Source organism: Natrix helvetica (assembly GCF_964273705.1).
Source record: "Natrix helvetica genome assembly, chromosome: 6".
Taxonomy (NCBI): Eukaryota; Metazoa; Chordata; class Lepidosauria; order Squamata; family Natricidae; genus Natrix; species Natrix helvetica.
Window position 1 is genome coordinate 15,817,447 of NC_138553.1, and position 26,307 is coordinate 15,843,753.

At 43.4% G+C, this 26,307-nt stretch overlaps 1 protein-coding gene across 1 annotated transcript in view; it reads left to right on the forward strand.

Moving 5' to 3' along the window:
• Positions 1-2,033: 2,033 nt before the first annotated feature.
• The window catches only part of LOC309394248 (sodium- and chloride-dependent GABA transporter 2-like), a gene marked incomplete at its 5' end in the record, with an annotated part of 216,712 nt that continues 192,438 nt past the window's right edge, over positions 2,034-26,307 (forward strand). Inside the window, 5 exons of the mRNA XM_081957156.1 lie at positions 2,034-2,241; positions 15,800-15,934; positions 18,920-19,060; positions 20,422-20,503; positions 21,684-21,816. Coding sequence (XP_081813282.1) covers positions 2,034-2,241; positions 15,800-15,934; positions 18,920-19,060; positions 20,422-20,503; positions 21,684-21,816 — 699 coding nt within the window. The remainder of the gene's footprint in view (positions 2,242-15,799; positions 15,935-18,919; positions 19,061-20,421; positions 20,504-21,683; positions 21,817-26,307) is intronic.

Consider the following 26,307-nt stretch of genomic DNA (forward strand, 5'->3'; position numbering starts at 1 on the left):
GTTTTGAACAATCCCCACTTCTTTCCTCTTTGGGCTCCAAAACAAACACAAATCTCCAACGTAAATCTGTAGCAAAGATTTCTAAAAAACTAATTCTTTGGTGCCATGCAGTAGTTATCCAGAGTTTTTCAACTGGCCCCCAAGGTCAAACACAACCCTGATACAGCCCTTAATGAAATCGAGTTTGACACCCCTAGTTTAGGACTATTATAAATGGCCTTTTTTAAAAGAAGGTGATAGAGCAAAATACTATGTAAACAATGGCATGTCCCCAAAATCTTTTCGATAAACTGATTCTAATCAAGCTGTACCTAATCTTTAAAAAATTAAAATTAACAAAATTAATTTAAAATTTTAGTTTTTTAAAGAAAAAATTATTAAAAGTGCAATTGGAAGATACAGCATCTTGGTCATAAAATCATATGCTGAATGCGCATATCTGAGTCAAAGAAGCTTCATGCATCTTTATTGGTCTGGGACCATAAATGAAATGAAAATGATGCACTCTTCTGTAATCAGGGATTCAGCTTTCCAAGAAAATTAGGTACATATATTTGTCCTTCTTAGTTATCTATACTCAAAAGAAAGCAAACTTGGCATGTGTACCATTTTAATTGGATGGAGGATTGGGATGGCATATTGTCTATAGATGGAATTATTTTAATTTTAAAATAAAACATCTCAAACAGGGTCAAAATGGAGTCTGCTTTGTAAATGAACACGTAAGAACTCCTAGGTCAGAGATGGCGAACTTATGGCATGGGTGTCAGAGGTGGCATGCAGAGCCCTCTCTGTGGGCATACACACAGTCACCAGCTGCTCTTCAGAGTTCTAGGTACACATGCGTGACAGACCAGCTGTCTGGCATGCATACGTATGATGAAACCAAGAAGAGCAGCTGGCACCGTTCAATACGCACCGGCCAGCTGCTTTCTTCCAGGTTCCGGCGCTCCGGTGCATTGTGTGTCCACATGTGCTCCAGTTTTGGACTCAGTGCCAAAAAGGTTAACCATCACTGTCCTAGGTAGTTCTCGTGGTGGTCAGTTCCTTTCACAGGCTCATACATGTTGAAAAAGTAATGTTAACTTTCAATCATTTTAAGTCTTTTCCCCAGGATACTTTCCAACATACTGAAACAATACACACACACACACACACACACACACACACACACACATACATACTATTGGTATACAGAAAGAAAAAACTATCAAAAACATTAAAACATCATTGAAAAGCTTTTGAAAACCAAAACTGGAAGGGTTTCCCACCAAGATCGGGAAATGTAGGAATTTCCTGGGGAAAAAACAAAAATGAGTGCGCACAAACCATTGAAGAAGGCATTTGACTCATGGCTATGGTGCCACCACTGGAAATACCTCTCCTTATTTAACTCCTTTTAAAGCAGCTGGGCTTCCAGAGGGGTCCTTAATAAAAACACAGGTGAATAAGGGTTAATCGGGCGAAAAGGTTTAACCTTGAATCATATTATAATGAACATTAGGGTAATGCCAAGTGAGGGCATTTGAGGATGACAAAATGGATCTGAGAAAGTAAGGATGGTCCAACACTTAGTGACACATTATGATCCAAAAATGCATTTGAACTTATCAATTTTGGGATGGCTAACCTAAAGTAAACAGTGTTTGCAGTGTTTTCACTGGATTGTTGGTTCACGTGAAATAAATTAAGAGAGTAAATAAAACACCAGTGGTAGACAAAATCTCAGGACACGTCGGCTGAAAAGATGCGCTGTGAGGAACCAGAACATTTTGAAAGAAGTCTCTTAAAAATGAAGCTGTCCGTGTTCTCTGAATCCAAAGTAAATACCTCCTACCTCGGTGAAGTCTGTGGGTACATCTTGTGCACAAGGAACATCAACATTTCCAGCTGTTGTCAGCAAGTCAGCTGGGCTGTGAACTCTTGAGCAAATCCCTGAGTTTGTTTCTCACTTTTTTTTCCAGCTTGAATTTGATTGTTGTAAGCATAAACAGTGGGAGGGCGAAAAACAGCACTGGTCTTTTGAAGGTGGAATGGATTACAGAGTCCCCGGGGCAGTGATCAATGGAGAAATACATGCACAACTCACTAGAGAAACAAAGAAAAAAGAAGCAGGGAATCAGACACTAGATCGAGACCACTGGAACAACAAACTGGAATACGTGCTGTCTGTGGCAGGAGAAATCATTGGTTTGGGGAATGTTTGGCGGTTCCCTTATCTGTGTTACAAAAATGGAGGTGGTAAGTTCAACTTTTGTTCTAGTCACATTGGTGTGTGATAAATTTCTTGACTGTATGCCTCTTAGTGATTCAAACGTGGAAGACACAGTTCAGCAAAACTTTTATTAGGACCAGTGTTGGGATCCTACCAGTTTAACAACTGGTTCGGTGATTGCGCGCTTCGCTGCTGGGGAGGAAAACAGCTGAGGTGCGGCAATCCGCTCTGTCGCGTGACTCAGCTGAGAAGATATTGGTAAGTAAAGACCAGGGGCCAGGGGTGGGTTCCTGCCAGTTCTAACCTCTTCTATAGAAGAGGTTCCACAAATCTACAGTGCCGTTTAGAACCGGTTCCAGCTCCCTCCCCCCGCCCGTCTGCACATCATCAAGATGAAGAGCGAGAGGAGGAATTATGGGAGTTGAAGTCCACAAGTCTTAAAGCTGTCAAGTTTGAACACCCCTGGGGTTTTTTTTTCTAAAGGGTTAGGGGTGCAAGGGTCTTGTAACTTGACAGCTTTAAGACTTGCATGCTTCAAATGTCAGAGTTTCTGAGCCAACATTTTGGTTGCTAAGCAAGAGCGTTGTTCAGTGAGTTTCACCACATTTTACAAGTTGGCCACACCCACCCGGTCACATGGCTGGCAAGCTACTCCCATCCAGTCACCTGGCCGGCAAGAAACTCCCACCCAGTCACATGGCCAGCAAACCACTCCCACAAAGCAGGCCACACCTACAGAAGAGGTTCTAAAAAATTTGAAACCCACCACTGGCAGGGGCAGGCAGGTGGGCCCACTTAATCGTCGGAGCGAACCGGTTCACTCCCAGCTGATCATCAGAGCTACAGGTTCGCCTGAATCAGTCTGAAGGGGTAGAATCCCACCCCTGATTAGGACCAATCAGAATGATGCATAAGAGTATGAAGGATTTTGAATTGTCTTGAACGCTTCACTGAGCGAATACTTACAAAAAGCAAGGAAAGGGTGAGACAGAAGCAAATCCCAACATTAGGTGAGATTTTATAGCCATGATGTCTGCTTGAAACTGAAGTCTTCAGCTCTTAAATTTGGATTTATACTCTACAGTCCCATCTAAATGCAGAGAAATGATTAATGCTAGCAATATCAAACACACCAACAATTAATGTTAAAACCATTCCTGCTCATAAGGTAAATTGGGGTGAAAAAGAGGAACTTATATAAACCTACTCATAGTTTCCTATCCAAATCCACTGCCCAATTTATTATTCATTTTGTGCACATATCTTGTTCTTGCTGTTTATATAAAGCACCACACAGCAAACAAAGAATACAGTCATCATGTGCTTTACTGCTCAACTATATAACTGAAACGGGAAATTCTCAGAACAAACAGAACCATAGATTAAACCCATAGGTGCAACCTGAACACTGCCATCTACTGGCTGAATAATTCTGTAGTTACTGCAATACAAAATCCGTTCTAACATGTATTCCAAGTTCTCCAAGTCTCCTTCTGAATGCAAGCATGTTTTTACACCTATTCTAAAACTCCCTGCAGACTATTATTTCAAAAGCAGCCATTCTATCCAATCTCACATAAACAACTTGAAAATGGTTCACAGGCAGCTTAATACCATTTTTTTTTCTTGCTGGAAATTCATACCTTCTGCCCCCCACTTCTTAAGTATTAGCAGCTTTGGAACAAAACACAGACTTGGAAGGGGTTTTCAATGAAAAACGAGTAAGATCCCCTCCCTTCCCATCATAGTTGATGCAGATTAGGCTGGCTGCCATTTTGTTTCCAAGGAATAATTTCTTAATTAGGATCAAGGGATAGTGTTCATTTTTTAAACAAAGTTAATAAAGAATGTGGTGGGTTTTTTGACAGAAATGCACTCCAAATACAAAGAAGCTCGCATTTGAGCTTTTAGAATTGTTAGATAATTTATCATTATCCAGCTTTACTGTTTTTTCCCTAATCAAGGGTATTTATTTATTTATTTTAATCGAGGAGGGGGCTGCAGAGTGTGATCAAAATAGGAGCCTAAACAGTGTGATTGAAGCCTGCCACAATATACGTACATAAAAATTAACAGGCCTTTGATTGTTTGCTTGTGACGATCGTCTGGATGGTCTCCGAAGTGAGGCGTGGGAGGAGTCACACACGGGTATTATCACAGCCCTTTTGCCCTGGAGGCTGAGGTAAATCTTGAGGCCACACCTCCGTACCTCCTCTGACATCCCAGATTAACCTCAGCCTTCGGCCCAGAAGGAGTGTTTTTACCTGACTCTCCCTCACTTCGAAGACTTAAATTAGCATAGTATACTAGGTTTCTTTTTAGCAATAGCACTTAGACTTATATACTGCTACATAGTGCTTTACACCAGGGGTATCAAACTCAAGGCCTGGAGGCCCAGGGTACTTAGATGTGGCCCGCGGGGCACCCTGTAAACAGCAAAGAACTGGCCTGTGGTGCTTCTGCCAGCAAAAAATGGGCTCCCAAGCTCCGTTTTTGGCTGCCATGGTCTCCTGCAATCCTCTGCCAATGAAAATGGAGCTCGGGAGGCCTCCGAAACTCAGAGGGTTGCAGGAGGCTGTACCAGCTGAAAACAGATCTCAGGAGTCCGTTTTTTGCTGGCAGAACACTTGGGCCACCACAGGAACCCCCAAAAGGAGTGAAGTTGAACTGACCATGGTCACTCTGGCTCCTCCACCCTGCCCCCCCCCCAAGGTCAAATACAACCCTGATGCAGCTCTCAATGAAATCAAGTTTGACACTCCTGCTTTACGGCATTCTCTAAGCAGTTTACAGAGACAGTCTATTGCCCCCAACAATCTGGGTCCTCATTTTACCGATCTCAGAAGAATGGAAGGCTGAGTCAACCTTGAGCTAGTCAGAATCAAGCTCCTTGCAGCAAGCAGAGTCAGCCTTCAATACTGCATTCTAACCATGGTGCCAGCATGGCTCATTTTAAAAAATGATAGTATATTTCAGTAAAATATTGACACAAATAGTACATTATATAACTTGCCTTGTTTCGAAGCTCCTTTGGTTTGCAAAATTAATCCAGATCAGCCTCCCACCCCCTTAATAATGCTGTCAAAGAAAGTGTTTGTAAGCATATTTTCTTACAAACGGATTTGACTGGAGTTTTCTTATCTACATTACATATAGCTTCCTTTCCTATTTCTAACGATGAACTAAACATTTTAAATATCTGATTATCTGTCCTTTAAATTCTGGACACTAAGCAGATGTCTTCAATGTATGGTTATGGGGAGCTGGCATGGAAAAAGTGATTGCATATGGGAAACTTTAGCCAACGGACAGCCTTAACAATCAAATCAATCAAGCCATCGAAAAGTATTTCTGCCTTCTTATATAAACATGCTTTTATAGATCATTTATATCTAACATCCAAGTGTGAAGAGCTTGTCAAAAAAGGAGCATAAAGTCCCCAGAGCTAGGCTTAATGTATTTATTTACAAGATCAAATAATAAGCTTAAAAATAAAGTACTTATTATTTAATCTTAACAGCCAAATTAAAAATTATGCAACCTTGGAAAATTCTAGAATACATAAGAACCGAGTTGAGAATTAATAAGGCCTTTACATCTGCTGGTTTAGAAAAGAAATACAAATTAATGAAAAATCAAAAACATGCACTACAATCAATCCTTGATGAATGTTATGGTTTATATCAATATCAATAAGTTATAATAGAGCAAATTGGGTCTAGTGGTTAAGACACCAGGCTAGAAACTGGGAGGCTATGATTTCTAGTTGTACCTTAGCCATGAAAGCCAGCTGGGTGACTTTGGGCCAGTGACTCTCACCCCAATCCACTTCAAAGGTTGATCATTGTGAGGCAAATAGGAGAAGGAAGCTGTGAATATCTCCCTTCGCTGCCTTGAATTGTTTGTAAAAATAATAAAGGCAAGATACAAATAAATAAAATATAAAAAAATAAATAATGGGAAGAGAAGGAAACATCTGTAGATTGGCTGCATTCACACATACTTCAGCCTACCTACTATTTGAATAAGTGGTGGGATTCAAATAATTTGTCAAATAGCATCCAAAAGTAAATCAGAGACCAAGGCAAAGTATTGCTCCAAGTTCCAATTTATTATTATTATTATTAATAATAATAATAATAATAATAATAATAATAATAATAATAATAATAATAATAATAATAATAAATATTTATTTCTTAGCCGCACCCTCTCCCGAAGGACTTGAGGCGGCGTACAATGAAACATATGAAATAAATATGGACAAAACAAACATATAACAGAGACATATACCGAGACATACACAAGGAGGAGGTCGGCTGATAAATAAAACAATTAAAATACAGTATTTAAAAACCCCTAGATAATTAAATATAATTAAAATACCCAGTAAAAGCCCGTCAGGAGCGATATGGTTAGATCAAAGTTGAGCCAGGCCAGCTGCTTGGAATAGGTGGGTCTTAAGCTTAATACGAAAGGAGCGGAGGTCAGAGGTATTCCTAATATCCGGAGGGAGGTTATTCCACAGGGCTGGGCCCGCCACAGAGAAGGCTCTACTCCTAGGCGCCGCCCCCCGACACTGTCTTGTGGACGGCACCTGGAGGAGGCCCTCTCTGTGCGAGCGGATTGGTCGCAGGGATGTATGGGGCAGAATACGATCCCGCAAGTAACTAGGTCCTGAGCCATGGAGCGCTTTAAAGATTATTATCAAAACCTTGAAACGCACCCGATAGACCACAGGAAGCCAGTGCAGCTCGCGCAGGAACGGTGTCACATGGGAGTACCTAGTACTCCCCATAATTACCCGCGCGGCTGCGTTCTGGACCAACTGTAGCCTCCGGGTGCATTTCAAGGGAAGCCCCATGTAGAGAGCGTTACAGTAGTCCAAGCGAGACGTCACCAGCGCATGAGTGACTGTGCGTAAGGCATCCCGGTCCAGTAGGGGGCGCAATTGACGCACCAGGCGAACCTGGTGGAACGCCCCCCTTGCCACGGCTGTCACATGGTCATCCATGGACAGCCGGGCATCCAGGAGGACGCCCAAATTGCGCGCCCGCTCCACGGGGGCAAGTTGAATGCCCCCAATGGCCAATGATGGAATTAATTGGCTGAACCGGGGAGCTGGTACCCACAGCCACTCCGTCTTGGAGGGGTTGAGCTTGAGTCAGTTGTCATCCATCCAGATCTGTACGGCTTCCACACACCGGGACATCACTTCGATGGCCTCGTTGGGGTGGTTCGGGGTGGAAAAGCACAGCTGAGTATCATCAGCGTACAGATGGTATCCCACCCCGAAACCACGGATGATCTCACCCAGCGGCTTCATATATGTGTTGAAGAGGAGTGGCGAGAGGACCGACCCCTGTGGCACCCCACAAGTAAGGGGGCGTAGGGTCGACCTCTCTTCTCCTGCCAACACACGCTGCGTCCGGTCAGAAAGGTAGGAGCCGAACCACCGCAAAACGGTGCCCCGGACCCCCAGCCCCTCCAGCCGGCGCAGCAGGATACCATGGTTGATGGTATCAAAAGCCGCCAAGAGGTCTAATAGGACCAGGATAGAGGAACAACCTCTGTCTCTGGCCCTCCAGAGATCATCCACCAACGCGACCAAGGCCGTCTCCGTGCTGTGACCGGGGCGGAAGCCGGACTGGCGCGGGTCTAGATAATCATTTTCCTCCAGATGTCGTGGAAACTGGTAGGCCACCACACTCTCTACAACCTTCGCCAAAAAGGGAAGGTTGGAGACAGGACGATAATTGGCCAGCTCCAAAGGGTCCAGGGAAGGCTTCTTGAGCAAGGGTCTCACCACCGCCTCTTTCAAGGCGGCCGGGAGAGACCCCTCACTCAGCGAAGCATTCACTAGGCCCAGGAGCCAGTCTCGTGTAACCTCCCAGGATGCCAGTACAAGCCAGGAGGGGCACGGGTCCAATAAACATGTGGTGGGTCGCAGTCGTCCACGCAATCTGTCCAAATCCTCGATGGCAACCAGGTCAAACTCTTCCCAGATCGATACCTCAAGACTCGCCATGGACGTCTCCATTGGATCACTGACAGGAACCCAATCTCTCCGGATTTGAGCGATTTTATCCTGCAGATATTTACCAAATTCCTCTGCCCTGCCCTGTAGGGGGGCCTCCCGCGGCCTCTGAAACAAGAGGGAGCGGGACACCCGAAACAGGGCGGCAGGACGGTTCTCCGCGGATGCAATGAGAGTGGCACAATATTGGCGTTTGGCCACTCTCAATGCCACAAGGTACGTCCTTAAATGGGCTCGTGCCTGTGTTCGATCAAATTCGGAGCGAGAGGATCTCCAACGACTCTCTAGACATCTCTTGCGGCACTTCATCACCCTTAGCTCCTCGGTAAACCAAGGGGCTAGGGTGGATCGTTGCCGCCGGAGAGGCCGCAAAGGCGCCACCCGGTTCAAGGCCCCGGTAGTTGCATTATTCCACGCAACTACCAGGTCCTCTACCCGGGGGCGGGTCAAGGTTACAGGAGGTGGCCCAAGCTCCGTCTGGAACCTATCAGGTTCCATCAGGCTCTCCATTAAGAGAGCCATGTTGGCACATCTGGGAAAACCCGAATCTGAAAGCTTCCTGGTTTTCACCAACCAGTTGAATGTTCAAAATCCTGCCCCCACTCATGGTCCAATCTTCCACTGCCATGCTGGCAGTTCCACCCATCCAGTTCCGGTCAGGTGCAGAGGTGCAGAGACAAAGGATGACCTTGGCTTTCTAGAAAGAATTTTGTTATGGCTACATAGTATGTAACTCCTTACAATCCCCCCTCCCATTTTCCCACAATAGAAAATGCATAGCAGAATAATAGAAAGTGAGGCAGACCAAAGATCCAGAAGAAAAGATGGCTGCAGGCCTGACATAATTAACAACCAGTTCGCCCAGGGTCAGTTGGCTGTCATGGGAGGCATGGTCCATCCCCATTCTCCAGCTCCACTGCACATGCAGGATGAGCCTTCTGCGATGGCCAACCTGGGGCGAACCAGTTGTTAAATTACTTCCCAATCAAAGTGGATCCTGGGTGCTGTGCTGTGCTGCAATGGCGAAATGGGCAGCAGACCAGCTGGCACAAGGGAAGGGGAAGGGAAAGCAGTCTTCTCTTTCCCTCGAGCTGGCCACTCCATTGCCCATTTTTCCATTGCTGTGCAGTGCAGTACAGCACCCAGGATCTACTTTGATAGCTGAGGGTGGGTAATTTAACAACCGATTCGCCTGAACTGGTGCGAACCAGCTGAATCCCACCACTGATTTGAATGGAATGAGGCCTATAACAAATTGCAATTGGCCCAATATTGTTTACCCAATTCAATTGTCCTTTCTTATCTTCTGACTTCTAGATGTGTTGGGACTTCTAGAAGTGTCAACTTCCACAGTCCATACATCTAAAAGGTACCAGATTTGGAAAGGAGAGTTCCAATGGTGTCCATTGGCACCAAAAGGACAACACTGATCCCAGCTAACCAGTGCAGATGGTAGTTCATCCACCTGTCTAGCAAAAGATGCTGGAAGAATACTATTAATTTTTTGAACAACTATGTATTTTGGGAGTTTGCAACTTGGGAAACAGCATTTTCTCTCCTAATAAAGTGCTTTTCCCGGGGACATCTGACATGAGCGTGTCTTCTTTTTCCCAACACCCTGGGATCAATAATCAACACTTTTCTTTTTTAAAGAAAGGGCCTGTTTGTGGTTCTATTTGTGGCATAAAAGAATGAAGCCAAGGAAATGTTTTCAGTCCTGAAAGGTGAAATTATTTGCATCTGAAAAGCAGAGATGTTCATCTCCACCAGCTCTGATGATGTAATTGCTGCAGCAGCTGTTTTGAGTGGGATTTTCAGTAAGAAGAATAATGAACTATTTTCTTTTCTACTGTTAAGAAATCTGTTACAGTTTTGAAACAAATGCATGTTTAAACTCCTCGGATGGATGGATGTGTGTGTGTGTGTGTGTGTGTGTGTGTGTGTATCAGTGGTGGATTGCAGGCAGTAAGCCCCAGTACGGGCATACTGGTGCCTGCTGGGAGCACCGGGTACTGTTCCGGCACGGTGCTCCGGAGGGCCCACATGCCCTACCTGTATTTGAGCTCTTCAGCGCTTCCGCGCATGGAGCGTACAGTGCCTATGTGATGCTCCGCCAAGCAGCTGGAGCATCGTGGCGGCATCGCGGAGCATCGCAGGAGGTAAGGACGCATGCGCGGTTGCAGGAACTGTGTATGTCTAGTTTAATGAAAAGAAGGACTAGGGGAGACATCATAGCAGTGTTCCAATATCTCACGGGCTTCCACAAAGAAGAGAGAGTCAAACTATTCTCCAAGCCACCTGAGGACAAGAAGCAATGGGTGGAAACTAATCAAGGAGAGAAGCAACTTAGAACTGAGGAGAAACTTCCTGACAGTTAGAACAATTAATCAGTGGAACAGCTTTCCTCCAGAAGTTGTGAATGCCCCAACACTGGAAGTCTTTAAGATGATGTTGGATAGCCATTTGTCTGAAACAGTATAGGGTTTCCTGCCTAGACAGGGGGTTGGACTAGAAGACCTCCAAGGTCCCTTCCAACTCTGCTATTGTATTGCATTGTATTGTATTGTGAGCACGTTCATATGGTGGACGCCAGGCCCTGTTGCACCGGTTGCACCGGGATCCAGAACCCACCACTGGTGTTTATAGTGTTAGTAAGGGTAGCAATCTACTGCAGTACAGAAGTCATGAGAGAGACAGAGAGAGAGACACACACACAGAGAGAGAAACAGAGAAAGAGAGACAGAGAGATGGTGGTTTAGAATTCTGGGAATGACTAGGGAATTATTTTCCCTGCTTTCTTTTTTTTACAAGTCTGCCTTTAATCTGACTTTCTGGAAGCTTGGAGGGAACAAGAGGACTGTACAGATGGAGTTTTCACAGAGGAGATTTTGATCTCTGGCCCGAATTTGCTTGGATTTGCTTCACAGACCTACCTAAACCGCTTTCCCATCGTAACAGCATGAAGCGGATTAGCTAGTTTCACAGGGCTCCCTGTTTTTGTTTTTTTTGTGTTTGCTCTTTCTCTCATGCTTTCAGGTGGAATTTAAAAAGTGGGTTCTTTCTTTAGTTTTGTTTTTATAAACCTGGAATGTTCCTAGCTTTGGGTTTGCTTCCCTCACAGTTTCCATAAAGGAAGTCTCTCTCTCTCCCTCCCTCCCTCCCTCCCTCTCTCTTGGGTTAGAGCAGTGTTTCTCAAACTTGGCGACTTTAAGTCCTGTGGACTTCAACTCCCAGAATCCCCCAGCCAGCATAGCTGGCTGGGGAATTCTGGGAGTTGAAGTCCACAGGACTTAAAGTCGCCAAGTTTGAGAAACACTGGGTTAGAGTCTACTGAACAGTTTTTCTTAATAATAAGTGGGCACCAATCTCCTAACAGTTTCTCATAGACTTCATGCCCAGATTCAGAATCAGAAAATCCAGTGGCACCATCTGCAGTGGAAGAAATGGAGAGAAATATAGCTTTCTTTTTTTTTAATTACAGCAGATTATTGAAAGCAAAAGGGTACAAACAGAGGGGGTATTCAGCAGGTTCTGACCAGTTCTGGAGAACCGGTAGCAGAGATTTTGAGTAGTTCGGAGAACCGGTAAATACCACCTCTGACTGGCTCTGCCCCCATCTATTTCTCTGCCTTCCGAGTCCCAGCTGGAGGGAATGTGGATTTTGCACTAACCTTCCCCTGGAGTGGGGAAGGAATGGGGATTTTACAGTATCCTTGCCCTGCCACACTCACTAGGTCATGCTCACCAAGCCATACCACACCCACCAAGCCAAGCCCACAGAACCAGTTGTAAAAAATTTTGAATCCCACCACTGGTACACATTGTATTAGAGGTGAGTGAAACAAGTCTAATTTGAAGTTCAAATAGCATTTTGATGCAGATAAGGATGTGGGGATAAGCCTTGAGCTCCTCAAAGAAAAGCAGGCTAGATCTTTAATAAGTAAATAAGTAAGAGCCGTGGTGGCGCAGTGGTTAGAGTGCAGTACTGCAGGCTACTTCTGCTTCCTGCCAGCTGCCTGCAATTTGGCAGTTCAAATCTCACTAGGCTCAAGACTGACTCAGCCTTCCATCCTTCCGCGGTGGGTAAAATGAAGACCCAGATTGTTGGGGGCAAGAGGCGGACTCTGTAAAACCGCTTAGAGAGGGCTGTAAAAGTACTATAAAGTGGTATATAAGTCTAAGTGCTATTGCTATTGCTAAAGGTAAAGGTTTCTCTGTCAGCCTTGTCTGACTCTAGGGCAAAGTGCTCATCTCAGTTTCTTGCCAAGGGGACTAACATTATCAGAAGACAATTTCTGTGGTCATGTGGCCAGCATGGGTATATGCCAAAAGTACACAGAGAGCTATTAACTTCCCACCAAAGTGGTATCTATTAATCTACTTGCATTTACATGCTTTTGAAATGCTAGGTGGGCAGGAGCTGTGGCAAGTAATAGGAGCTCACCCAGCTATGCAGAGCTTGGGTTTCGAACCCGGGATGTCAGCTCTCCAGCTGACAAGCTTAAAGTCTTTAACCGTTGAACCATCGTGAGCCAAGGCTTTAATAAGCATAAGCAAATAAACAATATAAAACCAAATTATACCAGATTACCAAACCCAAACAATTCAGTCGGATTTGATTCATGCTCACATAATGTCTGTGTACAGAAAATCTCTGTATTGGTTTGATTTGGACCAAATTCACTCAAGCACATTTGATTCAATAACTGGGTCCCCTTTTGCTGATTAGATTTATCTAATTCATTTGAGCACATTTGATTCAATAATGGGTGCATTTTCATGATTTGATTTATCCAGTTGATCCAAGTAATCAGTTATTTGAACGAACCAAATCTTCATGGAGTCAGATTCAAACATTTGAGTATCTGCACAAACAGGGCTGGATTTAGATGAAAAGAGGCCCTAGGCTGTTCCACTTATGGGGCCCTTTCACCTCCCATTTTTAAGTTTGTAAATTACATGAGAGATAATAAAATACATCATTACTGTGATATATATCAATATATTAAATGAAACATGTTGTAATTGGTACTAACCTTTATAAGAAATGTGACACGGATAATAAATAAAAATAAAAGGCCCCTCTTGATCTTGAGGCCCTAGGCTGAAGCCTAGTTAGCCTATAGGAAAATCCGGCCCTGGGCACAAACTGAATTCATGTCAGCATAACCCAGTCAAATTCAGGCTTGAATTCAGGCTTGTCAACTTGCTTGAAGAAAGATATCCGATATTTGGAGACTGAGGGAGATTAGCACATATTCCCCTCCCGTCCCCAACTATCATTCATGCCAAGTTCTATAATACACATAAATCTGGGGTTCTGACATGTGATGCAGAAAATCTTTCAAAGACAAATTTGAAATGTACAACAGCCCATTAGATAACTATAATTTTATCTTCTTTTCCTATTTATTGTTTATTAATATTATACTTGTTATTGGTACATTATTACCTACTGCCACAAATGTATATCCTGACACCTATAAATCAGGTTTTAAGGCCCTGGGAAAGGCTGACAGGGTGAGGGACAATCAAATCTCTGGTGGCATGAAGTTCCATGATTTTATGATCATGTTATTTTTTGTTTCATTTACCGCATTTTTCGGAGTATAAGACGTACCAAAGTATAAGACGCACCAAGATTTTGAAGAGGCAAATTTTTAAAAAAGGTTTTTGCCCTCTGTAGACCTCCGAAAAAGAGCCTGTTTTTTTGTGAAAACTGGCCCGTTTTTTTGTAAAAAAAGAAAAACATGCATAACCTTTAGGAGGCTTATAGAGTGCTCCTGGGGGCTGGAAAGGGCAAAAATGTGCAAAACACTGGCCTGTTTTTTGCAAAAACGGCATGCATAGCCCTTAGGAGACTTATAGAGTGCCCCTGGGGTCTGGGGAGGGGGGCAAAAATGAGCAAAAAATGGCTATGCACGGCCATTTTTGTAAAGGGCGCGGGGTTTCTGAGGGCACTCAGATTTCACCCTCTTTTTTGTGGGGAAAAAGGTGCATCTTATACTCTGAAAAATATGGTATTTCCCTACCAGAGTGACTTTTACACGAAAGTTGTGAAGCAAGAGCAGGGGGGTGGGGCACAATTGCCTAGCGGTTGATATGCTAGGCTTCTTGACTGGAAGGTTGGCTGTTTGAGACCCAAGTACTTGGGCTTGACTGGATGAGCTCCTGTTCTTGCCCCAGCTCCTGCCCACCTAGCAGTTTGAAAGCATGCAAATGCGAGTAGATAAATAGGTACCATTTTGATGGGAAGGTAACAGCATTCTCTGTGCCTCAGCATATAGTCATGTCAGCTATTGAAGCATCTTTAGGCGTCACTGGCTCCTTTGGCTAGGAAACAGAGATAAGAACTGTCTCCTAGAATTGGAAACAACTGGACAGGGGAAACCGTTATCTTTACCCCCCCCCCCTTTTTGTGTGTGTGTGTGTGAAGCAAATACACTAAAAATAAAACTAATCATGTACCTCTGAGATTACTTGAGGTCTCTCAGGCCAACATTCAAAAGGGATGTGGTGGCTCAGTGGCTAAGATGCTGAGCTTGTTGATCTGAAAGATCGGCAGTTCGGTGGTTTGAATCCCTAGCACCGCATAACAGAGTGAGCTCCCGTTACTTGTCCCAGCTTCTGCCAACCTAGCAGTTTGAAAGCATGTAAAAATGCAAGTAGAAAAATAGGGATCACCTTTGGTGGGAAGGTAACAGTGTTCCGTGCACCTTTGACATTTAGTCATGCTGGCCACATGGCCACGGAGGCTTGTCTTTGGACAGTGCTGGCTCTTTGAAATGCAGATGAGGACCGCCCCCTAGAGTCGGGAATGACTAGCACATAGGTGCGAGGGGAACCTTTACCTTTTTAGCCAAGATATAAAATGCTGCATTAAGACTACAACTTTCATATCATTCATAAAGAGGTGTTATATTTTGCTTATGGATTAGTCATCTTTTTGTGAAATGGAGGTATGCTACAGTCAGTGCTTTGGAGATTGATTCACTAGAGTTTCAAATACAGTTTCCCTTTGTAGCAGGAATAAAATAGAGTCAAAATATTCCAAACTCTGCCTTAGAGATAGCCTCTGGAGGCTGCTCTAAGCATTACTACATTTGCAAAGCATTTTGAACACACCAGAGTGCTCTCAAGGCGTCAGGTATTACTATTAACAGAAGCAAGCAGTGTAATTCAGCACAATTGCTTTGTATTACTGCACAAGTTATCACCTCTCATGAAACTTCTCCCACTATTATATAGAACCTATTGCTATCATAACACTCCTCCCTCCCCAAAGGTTACTATCCAATATTTAATTAGATGGAAGGAAGCCATAATCAGTGGGATTTCAGTAAGGCTTATTACATTGCGGCAGCATTGCAACTTACAGAAAAGTGTGTCTCGGCCTTAGCAACTTTAAGATGTTTTAAGAAGCCATGCTGGTTGAGGAATTCTGGGAGTTGAAGTCCACACATCTTAAAGTTGCTAAAGGTTGAGAAACACTGTTGTAGAACAACTCTTTAATGTCTGGCCATGCGTTTCTTTTTCTGAATCTGTAGGTGCCTTCTTCATTCCCTACCTCATCTTCCTTTTCACCTGTGGAATTCCAGTGTTTTTCCTGGAGACAGCCCTGGGACAATATACCAGTCAGGGAGGGGTCACTTCCTGGCGGAGGCTATGCCCTCTTTTTGAAGGTATGTCAAATCTTATTGTCAAGTGCCAGAAGAGTCAGAAGATCCAGGAAGTTCAAAAGATCTATTGCAAGCTTACGTTTCCTACAAGAATCTGAACTACTAATGGCCAAAGCAAATTGGTGGTAGATAACAGTCAAAGGAATTCAAGGTGGGCTGGACTACTATCTCTTGTGGGTGCAAAGGGACTCATGCAGAGGTGAGTTGCTCCTGGTTTGGCCTGCATCGGGCGAACCGGTAATGGCGGTGGTGGCGGCGGCGGCGGAAGCAAGAGGCTCCATCCACCTGCCCGGACGCTTCTGCGCATTCTTGCACGCACAAGCGAACCGATAGTAAAAAAAATATGGGAACCCACCACTGGACTCATGACAGATGACGCATTTGATCCCTCCCTCAGGATCACCCTATTAAATGCATCAGCACCTATTACTTGGTACCTTGGCACAAAGCGGTAAGGGGGACAAGTGATTGGCCATGTTGCAGGGTAAAATTCAACCCTTTTGTATGCCTTGAGAAAGTCTGCATTATGACATCTTTTTGTCATCATCATGGCTACTTGAATATTTGTTTGTCTAAGCTGTGCTGCAAACCCATTGTAGTTTATAATTCACTGTATGATAGACTTGCAATTCAGGTCTATCCTATAGCGTGATCTTAGCCAAACTGAACTTATTAAATAAATCAGGGTTAAGTACAATATGTGAACTCTGTGAGCATATATTCTGAGAGGTTTCTATGTGTGTCTAATATTAGAACAGTATATTGGCTTGATCGGATAGGAGTTTGTTTTTCTGTCCACTCTGCCGCGTGACATTGATAGCAGGGTGTGTCAGGCACAAACAACCAGACCCATATGTGTAGAATTCAAACTACTTTATTGCTTTATGCCTATTTCACAGGAATCTTCCCAGACGGACAGCTTTTATTTGGGAAAGACTAAATAAGGCTCAAAAACATTTTGGGATGGGAGGGATCAGAATTTTCCCTCGTGTTTAACTAGCAAGTCCATACTAATTCCTTGATTGAGCCCTCCTCATGAGTTAAATGGTTGCTCTCCAATAGAATGGTATGAAGCAGTGACCCTTAATCTTTTGGGGACCAGGGACCAATTCTGTGGAGAAAGGTTTCTCCGTGGACCAGAGGGGGTGTGGCTTTTCATGTTGCCTGGATACTGCAGATGGGCCCGATTACTGGCATGCCACAGACTGGTGCCAGTCCACAGACTGAGGGTTGGGGAACCCTCGCATAAAGCAACTTAGAACTTTTGAGAGTGTCTTAAAAATAATAATTAAGATAGACTCTGTGGGAATATCCCATATGTTCTCAGGAGAAAAATCCACCTGGGGGATAAAGTGAACAAATCAACAGGCTCTTATGAACAAATACTCTTTTTTTTTTTTTTTTTGGTAACTTCAAAATATGTAACTTCAGTAGGCGGGGAGGGGGGGGAAGGATTACTACCCTCCTCCAAATTCCAGAATGTCATTTGGATCCCAAAGGTGTAGTAGCATTGTTGCAAACTCTGCATCTAATTGGAACTCAAAGATTACTAATTGGATGCTGTTTATTATCCCAGGAATTGCTACTCTTGCTGTTTGATTAAAATAACCCCAACGCCTTAATCTGGGGGGGGGGGGGAAGCTGAATATACAGAATGGAGTGCAATCTGGTAGAGATAATTTAAAATGCTTACACGAAAAAATCTAGCAATTTTAGTTCAAATTGCTTGTTTTTGTCACCTACTGCAAACAAAGAAATGGAAATGACTGCAGTTACTTCTGAAACACGACAAGAATTGTCTGTAGAAACCAATATACAGCTAATTTTCGTCTTATTGAGAGCAGGATTTCAGTTACTAAATAAGGCGGTTGTTAAATGAGTCATACCCAATTTCCCCAGCTTTTTTGCCATGGTTCTTAAGCGAATCACTGCAGTTGTTAAGTGAATCTTACAATTGTTAAGTGAAGAATCAGGCTTCCCCCATTGACTCTGCTTGTCCAAAACTAGTTGAGAAGGTCACAAATAGACATCACATGAATCTAGGATGCAGCAAATGTCATGTTGGTTGCCAACTGCTTGAATTTTGATATGTGACCATGGAGATGCTGTGACGGTCATAAGTGTGAGGACCGATTGAAAGTTACCATATTTTTCAGAGTATAAAACGTACCTTTTTCCCTCAAAAAAGAGGCTGAAAATCTGGGTTCATCTTATACACTGAATACAGCATTTTTTGCCTCCCGAAACCCCACCCCCTTCACCAAAATGTCCGTGTATAGCCTTTAGGAGGCTTTTAGAGCGCTCCTGGGTGCTGGGGAGGGCAGAAATGAGCAAACCACGGGCTGTGCTCCCCCAGGAGCACTCTATAAGCCTCCACAAGGCTATCCATGCCCTTTTTTTAGTGAAAAAGTGGCCCCTTTTCATGAAAAACGGGCCATTTTTTGCTTGTTTTTGGCCCCCCGCCCCCCAGGAGCACTCTACAAGCCTCATAAGGGCTATTCATACCCTTTTTTGGAGAAAAAAAACGGGCCCGTTTTCATGAAAAACAGGCCGTCTTTGGGAGGTTTGCAGAGTGCAAAAACTTTTTTAAAAAAATTGCCTCTTCAAAACCTTGGTGTTTTTTATACTCCGAAAAATAGGGTACTTTTTTCAGTATCATTGTACCTTCGAACAGTCACTAAATAAATGTTGACAGGTCTAGCAATACACAAGATGGAACAGCTGACCTTTCCTAAACCCGTGAAATGAATATTGCCTCCAAATTTGTTCCTCTCTGAACTTTGTTTACATGTGAAAGCATCAGATAATCAAAGGTTATCTTGGTATCTTCCTTTTGGCCATTCTTTCCTTCCAACTGTTAAGCCCACTGGAGGTTAGGATGGGATCTTGCTATATATATTTTGTAGATCTTTATTCAAGAAGGTCTTGTTAGTTTGCTTTTAACAGATAATTTTAGTTCCTGGTTTATTTTTTTCTTTCTTTCTGTAGGGATTGGGTATGCTTCTCAAGTGATTGTGGTGCTCCTTAATTTCTATTATATTATTGTCCTGGCTTGGGCCTTGTTTTACCTCTTCAGTTCATTCACCATAGACCTTCCGTGGGGCAGCTGTGATCATGAATGGAATACAGGTAAGGTTAATGTCAGGCATGAAATCCTCTTACCTTCGCTACTGGCTTGGAACTGGGAGTGCACATGCACAGAACTTCCATGATGATGTCTGGGCAGGTGGGCGGAGCCTCCCACTACCGCCACTACCAGTTCGCCCGAACAGGGGCAAACTGACACAATACCACCTCTGGTTTATGTCCTTCTACAGGGCATTAGCTACTTTTTCTCTGAACAGAATATTTTTTTCTCCTTAAATCAATGGCCATTGACATTATTTCATGTTCTGTTGCATTTGCCTTTCATGCTTCCAGACTCACTCATTATTGATTTCCTTAATCTCCCACCTCACCTCTTTGTATAATCCCCGTTATAAAAAAAAAAAAACAATGTTTATGAGAAACGTGAAAGAAATCTGTTTATAAAATACGCCTTTGTATTGTTGCTACTCAGAAACTTGCACAGAATAGCTATCATCTGTTCATAGAACAGAGTTTGAAGGGACCGAAATCGTATCCCCCCTGTTTGCTCCATGCAAGAATTCAAATTAAAACAACCACAGGATCAGTTTCTCTGGCAACTTTCTGTGGTAAAAAAACAAAAATAAAATGCACCTCTTTCTGAAAGATGTGAAAGAAATAGGACCTATGTTTCTGAAATGCAAGGACAAAAAAAAATCCAGGTGCTAGTTTTAAAAAGTGTTATTAAACGCAACCTATGCTTTCCGTAGATGAAGAGAACTGTATTCTTAGATAGGAATATAGCTATGACTGAAATTGCCGTAGCCTATTGTCACCTCCATGACCCCATTTTCTGCCCATTCTGATGCCCACTGCCTGGGGGTGGAAAACGGGACACACAGAGGCCAAAAATGGGATGATGAGGCCAAAAATGGGGCGCGCAGAGGTGGCAATAGGCTATGGCAATCCTTGCAGCCTGAAACAGCTGATGGTCAGGAGGCCAGTCCAACCGACAATCAGCTGCTTGTTCTAATCAGGCTGTGCTGAAGCTGAAACTGAAACAGGCTGTTTGCTGTAAGGAGGCAAATTGTTGGGAGGCAGAGGCCAAAGGGTGAGGTCTGGCGGGTGGGCAGGGCTACATTTGGTGTATAAGACACACCCAAAAACTGTGTCTTATACTCTGAAAAATACAGTAACTGTTTTTTAACAATGTTCTTTTCCTCACTTGGGAAAAGGAAGTGTGAGAGGAACAACTCCTCCCTTCTTTTGGTTCTGGCCCTACCTTCCATTGGCTTAAGGCCCTTCACATAAAAAGTGTTCCTACCCCAACTTAATTCTATTGCTTCCTTTTCCTAAAGATGATGATTGTACCCCATAGCATATTTTATTGGATGCATTAAAAGTGTGTATGGCTGACTTTACAGAGAACTGTGTGGAATTCCAGAAGAATGCTTCTCTAAATGTGACAGTGGAAAATGGCACCTCTCCTGTCATTGAATTTTGGGAGTAAGTAAAAATCTTAGCCTTCCTTGCAAGGCGCTTCTCTTTCTCCAGTAGTGGCCATCAGCAATTCATGTGCTTTTTCCATTGAGTGCACTAGTATTGATATGATAATCCTTCATATGTTCAACTAGCATAAATATTACCAAATGTCCCTTCACTAATTTCTTACCAAAATCAAACAAAGGTGCTTTATTGGAACATCTTCTACCAAGAACCCTATACAATAATGTAATAAAGACTATAAATCCTTCAGAACATCAACTTATTTTTGGAGGAATGAAAAGCATTTCAGGTAATAATTATTACCCTACCTTCAGATGTAGCATGTACCAGACTGTGAGCTGAAGATAAAGATAAGATGATAAGATGACTCTCTTTCACTTTAGAGAAGCTAAATATTAGGTTGGCTATCTCCGAGGATGGCACCTAAGAAGACAGAGAAAGATCCTGTCAATATTGATGGATGCACTGCATTGGATGCAAAGATAGATCCAGGGCCGCCTGACATTTCCCAGACATCAGAGAGGCAGCTGCTTTTGTAGGCTGATATGAGTGAGGAGGAAGAACAGTTGGGTCTGTTCCAGATGCATGTATGTGCAGAGCAGTTAGGAGAGGTGAACAATGGAGGACAAGGAGTTGACTTGGGATGCAAAGCACACGTGGACGCTGAATGGCCGCTCCCTGGCTGGGGAATAATTAGAAGGAAAGGGGAGTGGTTGTCGTAGGAGACAACAGTTCGTATTTCTGAAGATTTTGTATTTCGTGCCACAGAAACTGCTTACCAGAACTTAGTTTGTAGCCTTTCGGCTGGGAGCTCACTGGCCTTGCAATTATCACAAGGAACTGATAAGGTCTGTACTGCACTTAACTCCTTGAAGGACTATTGCCTGGACTTTTCAGTGGGTGAATGCAATTAATTCACAAGAGATAAATAAAGAGGGGTTTTTCATGACGAGGAGTCTGTTTCTTGCTTCGGCTAATGCTGGGTCAGAACAAATATCTCAAGACGGATGCTCCCCTAATGTGATTTTCCCAAGTAGTTACCTACTAAATACATGTCTCAAATATTTGGAAAGTGCCAGACAAAAGAAAGCTGTTGCAAGGCACATTAGGGAGAAAGCAGAAAACTGTTTTTTCCAGGACTACAAATGAAGCAAAACGTATTCAATATTTTCATTCACAGGCGAAGAGTGTTAAACATTTCTGATGGCATAGAACATTTGGGCACAGTGCGTTGGGAACTGTCGCTCTGCCTTCTTCTGGCCTGGATCATCTGTTATTTCTGCATTTGGAAAGGGGTTAAGTCTACAGGCAAGGTAAGCCGCTTCACTTCTTTTCTAATTTCCAGATACCTTAATGTCAGGCACAGAGATTCAGGGACATCAGTTGGGTTGCAGCGTAGAATATTTTAGTCAAGATTTATTCAACATAAATCTTATATTGAATAATATAAGACCTTATTGTTTATTTGTAAGAATCTGGTCAACTTGAGTTTAGCACCGCATTGGCGCTATATAAGGCTCAACGGAATTCAGGAGGGGTTGGAGAGTTTGTTGGAATGCAACTACTCTAAGCTGATGATGCATTTAACTCTGCCCCCCCCCCAACTCTGCCTTTTTTTTCTTCTACACTTGAATGACGATTCCTTCGATTAGTTCATCTTGGAGCCAAATAGAAGGGAACAACCGTGATGACCATGGTCTGAGATATAATTGTTGCAAAACCAATAGGAAAAAGTGACTCTAATGCTATTGTACTTAACATTTTATTTTATTTTTTTGCAAATGGAACATCGCAGGTATGGTCCATCACTGTCACATATGTCTAAAAGGAGAATTTTTTAAAAGAAATGAAGGGAGGGACAGCGTGAGATGTAAATAGAAAGAAAAGTGAAGAGGGCCAAATCATAGTGCTTGGAAGTTATTCATTTATTTATTTATTTGTTTGTTTGTTTGTTTTGTTTTATTTATTATTATTTATTTATTTAAGTTCATCACTCATGTACAAGATAACAGGAATAAGAATAAACATGAATAATAACACAGGAAATAGGTACAAATAAATAGGGACATTAGGACAGGGACGTTAGGCACGCTGGTGCACTTATGCGCACCGCTACTGACCTCTTAGGAATGGGGTGAGGTCAACAGTAGACAGTTTAAGGTTGAAGCTGTGATGGTTAGAAGATGTAACAAAGGAGTCAGGTAGTGCATTCCAGGCATTGACCACTCTGTTGTTGAAGTCGTATTTTCTGCAATCAAGTTTGGAGCAGTTTACCTTGAGTTTGTATCTATTGTGTGCTCATGTATTGTTGCGGTTGAAGCGGAAGTAGTCATTGACAGGTAGGACGTTGTAGCAGATAATTTTAGGTACTACACTTAGGTCACACCATAGATGGTGTAATCCCAGTTTGTCCAAGCCCAAACTTTTGAGCCTGGTGGCATAAAGGATTCTATTGTGAGCAGAGGAGCAGAGTACTCTTCTCGTGTGTGTACTCAGTGCATGTAGCTCTGCTTCATATCGAGACCGTTTTCACCCCCTCACCCCCACACCTTACTTTGTACAAAATACTGTGGCTGTTTGGGCTCTTAAATGTACTTTTCGTACATTTTCTGCGCCATTTCCAAGCAACATTCTGCTTGGAGCATCTGGGAATAGAAAGTGATTAGAAAATAGTCTTCTCCTGATAAAGTGGAAGCCAAAATGTGCTTTATTAGATCAAATGAAATAAATGCACAGCAGATGATTCAGTGGTGGGTTCCGGATCCCGGTGCAACCGGTATGGTGCAATGGGACCGGGCATCCACCACATGAATGCGTGCATACTTACCTCCTCTGACGCTCCGTGACGCCTCCGTGACGCCTCCGTGACGCCTCCGCGATGCCTCCGTGATGCTCCAGCTGCTCGGTGAAGCATCGCACAGGCGTAGTATGCTCTGTGCATGTGTGCGGAAACCCCGAACATCTCAAATCCAGGTAAGGAGTGTGAGAGGGTGGGCCCTCTGGAGCACCATACTAGAATGGTACCTGGTGTTCCCAGCAGGCACCGTTACGCCCGTACCGGGTCATACCGGTCATATCCCACCACTAAGGTGATTGTATAGTTTTCCTTTACTGGAAAAGAAAAGATAGTCCAGGACAGATTTGTCCACAATGATGGAAGTTTGCTAAGCAACTCAGATGATTAGGTGTATACTAAGCCCCAAAATATGTAAAAATATATATTCCGTGGGCATAAAGAAGATGGTCATATATAGGAGGAATGAGTATCAGAAATGAAGCCCCGTATATGTCAGATCTGGAAGGCGTCTTTTACATTTGGGCCTTCAGGCCTGCCACATTTTCTATTGCGAGATCCTGACAATATACAACATATTATATAAATAACATTAAATATTTGAATTGACTGCCATTTTCTTTTAAACCCTTCCTTACTCATTGGATACATGTCCTTTGAACATTCTTAAGTAAGTACTACAACGTTTTCTCAGTCAAAATATTGATTAATAAAACATATTGCAATTGTTCCACGAAGCTTGAATTTTGGTACCTCATGGGTATAGACATCCTGGACACATACCAGAGGTGGGTTCCTGCCAGTTCTAACCTCTTCTATAGAAGAGGTTCCACAAATCTACAGTGCCGTTTAGAACCGGTTCCAGCTCCCTCCCCCCGCCTGTCCGCACATCATCAAGATGAAGAGCGAGAGGAGGAATTCTGGGAGTTGAAGTCCACAAGTCTTAAAGCTGTCAAGTTTGAACACCCCTGGGTTTTTTTTTTCTAAAGGGTTAGTGGTGCAAGGGTCTTGTAATGTGATAGCTTTAAGACTTGCGGGCTTCAATGCCAGAGTTCCTGAGCCAACATGACTGGAGGAGGAATTCTGGGAGTTGAAGTCCACAAGTCTTAAAGCTGTCAAGTTTGAACACCCCTGTTTTTTTTAAAGGGTTAGGGGTGCAAGGGTCTTGTAACTTGACAGCTTTAAGATTTGCGTGCTTCAAATGCCAGAGTTTCTGAGCCAACATTTTGGTTGCTAAGCAAGAGCGTTGTTAAGTGAGTTTCACCACATTTTACAAGTTAGCCACGCCCACACAGTCACACGATTGCCAAGCCGCTCCCACTCAGTCACATGGCTGGAGAGCCATTCCCACCTGGTCACATGGCCAGCAAGCGACTCCCACAAAGCAGGCCACACCTACAGAAGAGGTTCTAAAAATTTTTGAAACCTATCACTGACACACACACACACACACACACACACAGGGCCTGATCTACCTTAAAATAGAAAAATACTGAAAGTATTTCTCAAAACTAGACAACGTTTAAGAAATGTGGATGATTAATTCTCAGAATTTCCCAGCCAGCATGCCATAAAGTATCTGTCTTGAATGCTAGATGCCTGTTAGGTCCAAGGCCAAATTGCGTCCAATCCTTTATTTGCTTACACACCTAATGGATAGAATCTGGCCAAACCTAAAGCCATAACCGTTAAAGTCAAGCCCTGATTGATGAAGGAAGATGGCTGTGCGAAATGTTCGTCATAGAACATTTTGACTCTTCTGAGTGTTCTGAAAGTGTTTCAAAAGTTTTCTGATCCAGGACAGTTCATCAGAGCAATCTTCGAAAAGATTGGGCAGAGCTATTTCAAGGCTGGAATATTCCATGATGGAACAGTTTGCACACCTCAGTTTTTGAACTAGCACATTTTGGTCATTTGAACGAGCCATGGTTAAGAAAACAAGGTTTTTAGCATGATCTTAAGAGTCCATCCAGGGAATGCATTAGTCTGTCTATGTGATTCATGCAGGCAAAGCTGCTGTATTTCAGCATTTTTTTGAGAAGATAGTAATGTTGGAAGAAATGCCCATCTGGGTTCAGTTCCAAGTGGGGAGAAAGACACTGGAAAAATGGAGACTGCTTGAAAAGATGGTTTAATGGTGGTGAGCAGGACCACGTGGTTTGAGATCCTGGGCAAAAAGGCACATGGGTGAGAGATAGAGATAGATTTATACCCTCTGTTGGGCTTTGAATTTCAGCTTGTATTCTGATTGGTTGTCAGACTCCCATGGGTCCATGTAGGGCAGGGGTGTCCAAACCTGGGAACTTTAAGACCTGTGGACTTCAACTCCCAGAATTCCCCAGCCAGCCATGCTGGCTGGGGAATTCTGGGAGTTAAAGTCCACAAGTCTTAAAGTTCCAAAGTTTGGACACCCCTGATGTAGGGGAAACTCTGTAGGCGGTCCTGAGTCCCAAGTTTGGTTGAGCCTTGCTGGGTGATGATGTAATGAAGGGGCTTTGGTCAATTCCTATCATGGCTCTACTTGTAGGAGGTAGATCTTTGTTATGTAGAAGAGACTGGCTCAGGCCTTAAAGGCCCATTGACAAAGGTGTGTGTGTGTGTGTGTGTGTGTGTGTGTGTGAGAGAGAGAGAGAGAGAGAGAGAGAGAGAGAGAGAGAGAGAGAGATTGAGATTCTGCCTCCCTTTTAGGGGAAATATTCTGCCCTTTTAATATTTCCTAAAATATCGCGTTTTCTTTGGAGAGGGGTGGGTGCTAACTTCCTACAGTGCCTAAATGCCAAGATGGATTGGTGACTAAGCTGTGTCAATGTCATCGCCGTTAGAGAGGTCTGTGGGATGCGATGTGCCTTGAAATTCCCCCAGACAGCCAGGTGGAACTTCGTGCCCTGATTCCATTAGTAAACATTCAACTCTTCTCTTGGTTTCGGTAAATAGAGTGTTAATGGGTGAATATGGCAAAACCGAACAGGTTGCCCTTGCCCTTTAAAAAACAAATGGGTAGAGGTTGACA